The 9,535-nt window shown below is 32.7% G+C and overlaps 2 protein-coding genes across 3 annotated transcripts; one reads left to right on the top strand and one right to left on the bottom strand.

The window, feature by feature from the left end:
* The first annotated feature begins 172 nt into the window (after positions 1-172).
* On the top strand, positions 173-3,568 carry LOC143579922 (uncharacterized). The gene is made up of 8 exons (XM_077063098.1): positions 173-319; positions 883-1,045; positions 2,137-2,247; positions 2,332-2,466; positions 2,541-2,645; positions 2,720-2,889; positions 2,954-3,053; positions 3,134-3,568. Exons 1-8 carry the CDS (start codon positions 219-221, stop codon positions 3,362-3,364), a joined length of 1,116 nt encoding a protein of 371 aa, XP_076919213.1. The 5' UTR covers positions 173-218; the 3' UTR covers positions 3,365-3,568.
* An 881-nt stretch (positions 3,569-4,449) lies between these two features.
* On the bottom strand, positions 4,450-7,438 carry LOC143579921 (uncharacterized). 2 transcript variants are annotated; one of them, XM_077063097.1, is made up of 4 exons: positions 6,898-7,438; positions 4,947-5,175; positions 4,659-4,783; positions 4,450-4,580 (listed from the first exon to the last, which is right to left on the bottom strand). In XM_077063097.1, exons 1-4 carry the CDS (start codon positions 7,243-7,245, stop codon positions 4,497-4,499), a joined length of 786 nt encoding a protein of 261 aa, XP_076919212.1. In that variant the 5' UTR covers positions 7,246-7,438; the 3' UTR covers positions 4,450-4,496. The 2 variants fall into 2 exon arrangements, with proteins under 2 accessions (XP_076919212.1, XP_076919211.1); XM_077063096.1 differs by having other exon boundaries at positions 4,450-4,783.
* Between the last annotated feature and the right edge of the window lie 2,097 nt (positions 7,439-9,535).

Genomic DNA, 9,535 nt, shown 5'->3' with positions numbered 1-9,535 from the left:
CTTGATCTATTTAACTTTAAAATCAAGCTCGAGCCCAGCTAACCTGCTTCATTTCGAGCTTAAGTTCAAACCCACCCTGACCCTGACTTGACTCATAAACTTCAGCTGAAACCAGTTAAAACGAGCCAAACTCGAACCTCACCGGTTAAAACTTGAGTTCCATCGTCGTCGTTCATCATAAACCCTAATTTATTTAACAAACAGAACAGAAGAGATCGATGACGACGACGTCGTTTCGATCTGTGTTCGATGCAGCTTTCATAAGATCAGAATTCGATCAATCTGGAATCAATACTCAATTCATTCCTTCTATTTGGAAGTAATATCCATCTCTCTCTTTCAATTCCGTTACGATTCCGTTTGTTAAGTTAATTAATTAGTTAAGTTAGTTACTTCTGTTTCGATTCCGTTTGTCGAGTTAGTTAATGAATTAGTCAGTTAGTTAGTTACTTTTGTTTCGATTCCGTTTGTTGAGTTAGTTAATTAGTTAGTTACTTCTGTTTCGATTCCGTTACGATTCCGTTTGTTGAGTTAGTTAATTAGTTAGTACTTACTCCTGTGATCCGTTTCGATTCCGTTTGTTGAGTTAATCATCTGGTTAGTTAGTTACTGCTGTTTTGATTCCGTATGTTGAGTTAGTTAATTAGTTAGTTAGTTACTTCTGTTTCATTCTGTTACGATTCCGTTTGTTGAGTTAAACTAATCAGTTAGTTACTTCTGTTTCGATTCCGTTTGTTGAGTTAATTAGTTAGTAACTTCTGTTTCGATTCCGTTTGTTGAGTTAATTAATTAATTAGTTAGTTCTGTTTCAGTTCCGTTACGATTTCGTTTGTTGAGTTAATTAATTAGTTAGTTAGTTAGTTATATTTGCTTGCATTGAAGGTATGTGATACAGAACCCTAATTGTGAATGGAGAGACATTCCATCACTACCTGCAGCAGCTTACTCGTTGCTTTCATCCAAATTCAAACCCTGCACTTCCGCCGTTGATTCCGTTTCTGACTCGGCTGATGAAGTTACCACCAAACTCCTCATTAAGTTGCAGGTTTGAATATTATAATAGCACATTAGATTTTGATGTTACATATAGTGATGTAAACGAGCCGAGCTACTTGAGCTCGAACCGATAAAAAGCCCTAGCCTCAAATAAAGCTCTTGTAGTTATTGAGCATGAGCTTGAGCCTTGTACAGAAAGCTCGTTTAGGTTCGTCGGCCTTGTGAGTGTGTGTGTTTTAATGGTTTTACCTCTTTTGAACTTCTATCATATTAGTTTTACACTGCACCAGTTGAGCTCTAGCCGAGCCAAGCTAAGGCACTTTTAAGTATTTTTCTCACAAGATATAAGAATAATTAAAAACATGTATAAATTAATTAATAAATAATAAGCAAAACGAAACAAGGCTACTTGGGCTTGGATCGGTATTAAGCTAGCTAGAAACAAGGCGAGCTTTTTTGAGCCCGAGCCTCAAATAAAGCTCATGTAGTTATTGAAACCGAGACCTTCACTGATTGAGCCTTGTGTTTTTTTAAGTTTTACCTCCTTTGAACTTCTATGTTATTAGTTTACACTGCACTAGTCAAGCTTGAACCGAGCATTCGCTCGTTTAAGGCACTGCTCACTCGTTTTAGCCACTGCACAAGCCCGAGCGGAGCTATGGCTCGTTTAAGGTTTTTCTCAAAATATATACAAATAATTAAAAACATATATAAAATAATTAATAAATTATAAACAAGCAAAGCCCAGACTTGAAAAAACAACTCACTAGCCGAGCTTGAGCTTTAGAAAAGGAGCTCGAAACGACCCGAGTTCGAGTCTGGTAAGTCAAAAGAAGAGCTCGGCTCGTTTACACCCCTATTTGTATGTTATTAATTTGACTCTGCGCCAGTCAAGCTCGAGCCGAGCGTTGGCTCGATTAAGGTTTTTCTTCAAATATACAAATATAATTAAAAGCATATATAAATTTATTAATAAATTATAAACGAGTTGAACCCGAGCTTGAAAAAACACTAAAAAGTGAGGCTCGGCCTGTTTACACCCCTAGTTACAAATGCAAGTTGACACCGATGGTTGAGACTATTTGCAGTACATGTCATGGTTTCCAAACTACTTGTTAATCTGGTTTGATTTCATGCCAGAATGGAGCATCTGTAGAAACCGTGATTATGAGATATGATTCCAGTTTAGGGAAATATGGAGGCAATCCTCGATCAGGTGGCCCGAGGTCAACCTTATGCATATCTTCACAGGTATGAATATGATTATCATCAACAATTAATATAAGTTTTGATATCTTCAGCAAACTATATTGATTATTTGTAAGTTGGATATAGGTTGGTTGTAAAATGGGCTGCAAGTTCTGTGCAACCGGAACAATGGGATTCAAAAGCAATCTCTCAACTGGAGAGATTGTGGAACAGTTGGTGCATGCTTCGCGTATATCACCCATACGCAATATTGTTTTCATGGTAATATTATTATATTTAGTTACAACTTTGTAAAAATTTATATTATCTTGATATTATCATCATCTTGTTGGTAGGGTATGGGAGAGCCATTAAACAACTATACTGCATTAGTAGAAGCTATAAGAGTAATGACATCATATCCGTTTCAAATTTCACCGAGAAAAATAACTGTGTCAACGGTATGCTCCACTCTCTTGTCTCTTTTTATTAACATTTCTTGATGTGAATATAACAATTTGTATGATTTTTGTAGGTTGGTATAATTCATGCAATAAACAAATTCCATGATGATTTACCGAATTTAAACCTAGCAGTGTCTCTTCATGCGCCGGTTCAAGACATCCGTTGTCAAATAATGCCTGCAGCACGTGCTTTTCCTTTAGGAAAACTTATGGATGCTCTTGCAGCGTATCAAAAGAAAAGGTAATATTTTTATAATTAGAAGTTTTAATAGTTGATCGTTACAACTTATGTTTATTGTTTTCAGTCAGCAAAAGATTTTTATCGAGTACATAATGCTTGATGGTGTGAATGATGAAGAACAACATGCACACCAACTTGGCAAACTACTTGAGACATTTGAAGTGGTGAGTGAATACCTAACTTATATAATGTTTAGTTATGATGTGAATACACGAATGAATTTATTTATTTTTGTTGTTTGCAGGTTGTAAATCTAATACCTTTTAATCCGATTGGCACGCTAAGTCAATTTGGTACAAGCGAAGATGACAAAGTTACTAAATTTCAAAGGATTCTTAGAAATACACATAATATACGAACGACTGTTAGAAAGCAAATGGGCCAAGATATAAGCGGGGCATGCGGACAACTGGTGATTGATTTATCAAAAAAGAAATCTACTTCATTAACGGACATTGAAGATATTCGTCGTTAATTAGGTTTATTGGTTGATATTCTGTGTATGTCCTGATAGTGTTTTTGATTTTTGAAGATTAATGTTTTCATATTAACTCACTTTGTCTTGATTTTAGTTAACATAAATCATATCGTAGATTATAAGTTTAAGCTAAGCTAAGGTTCATTGCCTTTCGTGAGCTTGTTGTTTAATCTCCTGCGTTTACAACGTACGGTATTAGTTTACGTGTCGGTCTCTAAATAATGCTAAAGATATTGGAATAATGCTTACAAAAATCCAAGACATGCTTTTAGAAATATTAGTTTTTTTGACACCCATAGTTTGATATACTTAAGAGGTGCAAACAAGCTGACACACTTGCAAGCTACTCGAGACCGGGTCGATAAAATTCTCGAAACAAGCTTAGCCATATCGAGCCCGAGTCAAGCCTCAAATGAAGCTTGTTTAGTTATCGAACTCGAGCCTTGTATGAGAAGACCGTTTACTCGTTTAGGATAGTGAAGCCTTGTGTATTTTTAAGTTTCAACTCTTTTGGATTTCTATGTATTAATTTCGCAATGCACAACCGTGGCTCATTTAATGTACTGCACACGAACTCGAGCCAAGCTTAGGCTCGTTTAATAAGGGTTTTCTCAAAATATAAAACATAATTAAAAATGTGTGTAAATTAATATAATAAACAATTAAGCTGAGCTCGAGCTTTAGAAAAAGAGCTTGGAATGAGCCAAGTTTGAGATCTAGCTCTAGCTCTCGTAAGTCAAAACGAGCCGAGCTCCAGCCTAATCAAGCTCGGGCTTGGCTCAGTTACACCACCATATATAATAAAAAAACTGAACTCAAGCTTTAGAAAAAGAGTTCGGAATGAGCCAAGTTCGAACTCTAGATCTAGCTCTCGCAATTCAAAACGAGCCGAGCTCAAGCTTGGCTCGGTTACACCACCAGATATGGTTTAACAATAGATGAAAATACATCAACAAAATGAATCCAGAGGCTTCATAAAGTCAAACTCAGACCTCTAATTAAATAGTTTATTAGAAGATAACAAATATTCTCAACATTTAAAAAAAAGGTCTAAAATTCTATAATAGCAAAATGTAAAAATAACTAGCAGCCTGCAGCTTCATTCACATAAACACAGCAGCAGCAGTAGCTATTTGGTGTCTGCTTTCTCTAAGCTTGCCATATATGTCACGTAAACCATCCATATATACGCAAACGAGTTGCTCACCACCGGCTGCACCATCACGAAAATCAATTTCCTTATTTTTAGTAAACTTAAAATTACAATATTAGTTATTAAACAAAGTGTTACCTGCAAATGAACAGGTATGAATTTGAATGTGATGAAATCACAAACGGGCCAGTACATAACACCGTTGATCAATGTAGGCACCAAGTCGCGTTTCAATCTCGCAACAATTTCTGCACCACTTTCACCTAACAAACATATTCATATTCCAACATTAATCACAATTTCTAGACACTGAAAATGCATACAAGAAACTTTTTTTTTTCAAAGTTTAAACAACATATTATTAGAATACGTTACAATGAGATGGCAGGTAAACGGGCAACAAGCTGCGCAGGAGAATACAGGTACCTTGTAAACCGGCATTGGTGGAGAAGAATACTGCAGTCAAAACAGGTGCCATTATTGCTTGGCCCATGAACATTTTCTTGAAAGTTGAAATTAAGTCCCTCTTTGGAAATAATCTTGACATAAAATTGAACCAAAAATGCAGTGATGGCCCTGGTATTATCATTCCGTATCCACCCATACGAAGCGTTCGTACAAGATCATAAGACTCAGAAGATGACCCTGTAATTGTCTAAACATGGATAATAACACAAATGTTAGAAAGCTTGGAATCGTTTATGTTCGTTCGCTTATTGAATGAATGAACATGAACAAGAAATTTCGTTCGATTAGTTAAACAAACGAACATGAGCAGAGCCCTCGTTCGTTCAATTGTGTTTTGTGAGCATTTGGTAATGTGTTCGTGAGCGTTCGTTCATGTTCGTTTGTATATGTTCAAGAAAGTCTTTTGCACAGTTATTTTTTTTATCTAAACATTTTATATTATTTGATTTCTTACCCCTAACATAATATTGCATTGTGCTCATTTCCTTTATCAATATTCACACTAATGAATACATTGATCTCAATCTCTAGGCTACGCCGATTAAATTTGTGTTCGTTTATGTTCGTGAACACATTCATTTCCTTAATAAACGAACATGTACATGAAATCTCATTCGGTAAGTGTTCGTGAACACATTGTTTTCTTAACAAACAAACTGAACAATGTCTTGTTTGTCTTCGTTCGGTTTGTTTGCTGCCCAAGCAACTTATGCTTATGTTTAAGCTACAAAGTAGAGGTGAACAAATCGGTTTGTAACCCTAAACCGGTTTAGCTCCTAGTCAATTTGGTCAAAGCCGGTCTGTGAGATTAAAAATCTGAACCTTTGGAACCAGTTCCAAAACCGATTTGTATTAAAATGTTTTTCTAGAATAATATAAAACATACATAATTAAATACATAACATACACAAATAGATATAGGGAAAGTCACCAATCTAACCAATTGACCAAGCATTTTAACAAAAATGGACATGGACTTCATCATTTTACAAATTTATTTAACCAATAGCATATTGCCAAATGTTCAATTCTCGCCAACATGGAGAGAAAAAAATTAAAATTCTCCCCCAAAAGAAAATAACAATAATATTTTATTACATTCTCGCCAAGTCAGCGAGATAATATGGAAAATCTCGCCCTAGAGAGAAAGTATGTGCCACGTCAGAGAGAAATTATGAACTATTCTTGCCCAAACGAGAATTTGAAAAAAAAAGTCAATGATCATTTTCGTGAAAATAGGTGGTCAACTTGCCATATCCGTAATTTTTCCAAAGATATACACAGATATATATAACATATATAATTACATAACATTCATAATATACATACACACATACATAGGTTCTTGATCATCGGTTCCAAACCGGTTCGCAAATTGGTTCCTAGTGATCTGTTTGTGAACCTTCCAAACCGGTTCTAGCTTGAAAACTAAAAACTGGTCCCGAATCTATTGATAATTTCGGTTCCAAACCGGTTAGGCTATATTAATAAGTTTATTATTATTATTATTTAAGTTTATCTTTTATTTAGTTTTCTTATTATAGTTAAATATGTTACCTTATTGTTTATCTTTTTATATTTTTATGTCTTTGCTTTCTTATATATTGTAATCTCGTTTAAGAAAAAGAATAAAAAAAAATATCATTTTAAGACTATTTTCTCTTCTTCTCTTATGTTCTTGGGAGATTGACGGTTGTCTCGAATAAACCGTATCAATTAACCGATTTCAATGTGCACTTCTGCTCACAATGAGATGTAAATAACAAGTTTATGCTTAGAGACTAAAATTGCTTGATATACTCCTACATTTTACCATGTAAACCCTAGCTAATTTCAAAACTACTTTAAAGCTAAAATAACCTTGAGACATGCACGTTATATATATTAGAATATATAATATTATATATACCTGAGAAGATAAATCAGCAGCAGTATAAAGAAACGCAGACGTAACACTTTTAGTCAAAATGGGTCGGGTCTTGATCAAACCCAAATACCATCCGATAATCCCATTATTCGAAACCGACGAAAATCGCGACACACCCTTAGCAGCAAACGGAACCGTGAACTCAATCTCTTTCAGCTTTCTTTGAGTAGGAAATCTGGAATAAGAAGCTTTGGGTTGTTGGAAAACGGGTAGTTTTTGGGTAATCGGAGCTCCGATTGAATCGGAAACGGATCTTCTCATCCATAAGGTGTTGATGTTGTTGTAGAGGTGTGATTTGTTACTAGTGTTCTTGAGGAAATAAGCACACATTTTTATTTGTTGTTTGTTTGTTGAAAGCAACAAATTGTGTGTTTTTAAGGTTTTTTTTAGTTGAATTTAAGGTTGTTGGAAGTCAGCTTAGGTTTCAGTTTCGACAGTAAACACGTGTTGTGGTCTTGAAATTTAATAATATGTTTTGTCAACTGTCAGAAAAGAGGAAGCAACAATTTATTCTTATATATTTTTTTCTGAGTTTTTTACTAAATGAGTGTAGTTGAAAAAAATATTTACTAGTTTGGTGTAGTTTGAAAACTAATTATCAAAATGGGTGTTTTCTTGAAACTTGTTTGATTCTCTCCTAATCTAGTTGGTTAAATCTAATTCACTAAAATTAAATTAACATATTGTTAAAAATAAAATTAAATAAAAGAGAAACCCATATTTACTATTTATAAATATTCGTTTTGCCAATCATATATTCCAAAATTATAAACCAAGTAATAACATCGTTTTTTTACTACCTTTAAACTAGTTTGTTTGTTATCCTAAAATTAATTATTATAAAAATTAGAAGTTTGGGCGAATATGGTCCATGCAGCTTTGTTTTTTAAAATTTTATATTTTTACTTCTTAAAAAAAAAATTTAAGCAACAATGGACTAGCTAATAATTTTTTTTATTATTTTTTCTTTTATTAGTTAACTCATATATTTAAATAACCAATTAACTAAACACAATTTTTGTTTTTCGTTTAATCTTTTGTTTGGTGTCCGTCACAGTGCACAAGTTTGTAGCATGAGTTTTCAAGTTACATAATAAACAAACAATGGAACGTCCACGTCTCGATACAATTTTGCTTACATTACGACTAAATTTTTGGGTTTTATTTTTCGTTTGCAGTCGCAAATACTTTAAATCTAAAGACTTTACTATTGTCGTATTCTATAAGTAACCTAATGTCTTTTAATAAAATCTCTAATGTCTTTTTACATTTTTGTTTTTTACGCACAAGATAGAACTGGATCGCGTTGTCTAGTATTACACAAATCCTAAAACCTAAACTATTAATAGAAAAATAGCATTGAATTATGAATGTCTCGAGCAATAAAAAGAAAGTCGTTGATTAACTTGTTCGATTTTAGTTCTAAATTACGAAGGGACGTAGAATTCGTCACCTCTTGCAAATATAATATCTTAGTGCATAAAGTTATAATTTTAACAATATGCTAACAATAAAATTATTATTATTATTATTATTATTATTATTATTATTATTATTATTATTATATGCTAATATAATTAATATAATTTTTTGGTGAATAATAAACAAACATGCAGGTTAAAAAAGACGATATTATTAATACTAATATAATAATAGAAGTGTTTTCTTTTATTTAATTTTAGTGAATTAAATTTAACCAATTAGGTTTTTTAAAATTAAATAAGTTTCAAAAAAACACCCATTTTGATAATTAGTTTTTAAATTACACCAAATTAGTAAATATTTTTTTCAACTACACCTATTTGGTAAAAAAACATTTTGTTCTTTTAAATAGTTTTGTTTGCTTTTAGTGATCACGCATATCAATGTAATGCAATTCCTTTTATGATAAAAAAAATTATACAATTTTTTTAAAAAATAAACACTTTTGAATTGTATTCAAAATTTTGTTGATTTGTATTCAAAATTTTGTTTGTAGGCATTTAAAGATGAAGAAAAAGACAATATTCGAAAAACGAAATTTGACCGGATTATTGAGTTTACATGGCACCGGGGCGAGTAAGTGACTTTTACTAGTTGGATTCTTAAACTATACAAGTTTTATCTCACTGTACTTTCGCACCTTTAGACGAATGTTCACAGACGTGGGCCTTAGGTGAGAGTTTTTCCGAATAGAAATGCGAGTGTATCCCGATATAATAAATTTATCTATTAGTCATTTGAAAGATTCGTTGACAATTAAAAATAGATAAGTTGAATAAATAATTTTTGTTAGTATAATATATATATATATATGTATATGTATATGTATATGTATATGTATATGTATAACAAACTAATTATACATACCAGCAAAATAATTATATAATAGTAAGATATTGTAGTAATTACTCTATTTGATTCACATAAATTAATTGATCGCGCATGGGCTTATATTTGTTGTTGGGAAATGGAAAAAAAATGATCAGAATGTTTTGTTAAAAGAAACAAGTGAAAAGCAGTTGGGTGGGAATAAACGTGAAAAAGTCATACGTTTTTGGTTTTGATAATGATTGATGGGGGTGTTCAAAACTATCCGAATCCGAATTATCCGAATATCAGTATTCGAACTATCCGAATT

This window comes from Bidens hawaiensis, unplaced genomic scaffold, assembly GCF_021521415.1.
Source record: "Bidens hawaiensis isolate Kalapana, Puna unplaced genomic scaffold, B.hawaiensis_p1.1 tig00030168_1, whole genome shotgun sequence".
In the NCBI taxonomy this organism is placed as follows: domain Eukaryota; kingdom Viridiplantae; phylum Streptophyta; class Magnoliopsida; order Asterales; family Asteraceae; genus Bidens; species Bidens hawaiensis.
Note: the sequence above shows the minus strand (reverse complement) of the source record. Positions and strands in the feature narration are given on the sequence as shown.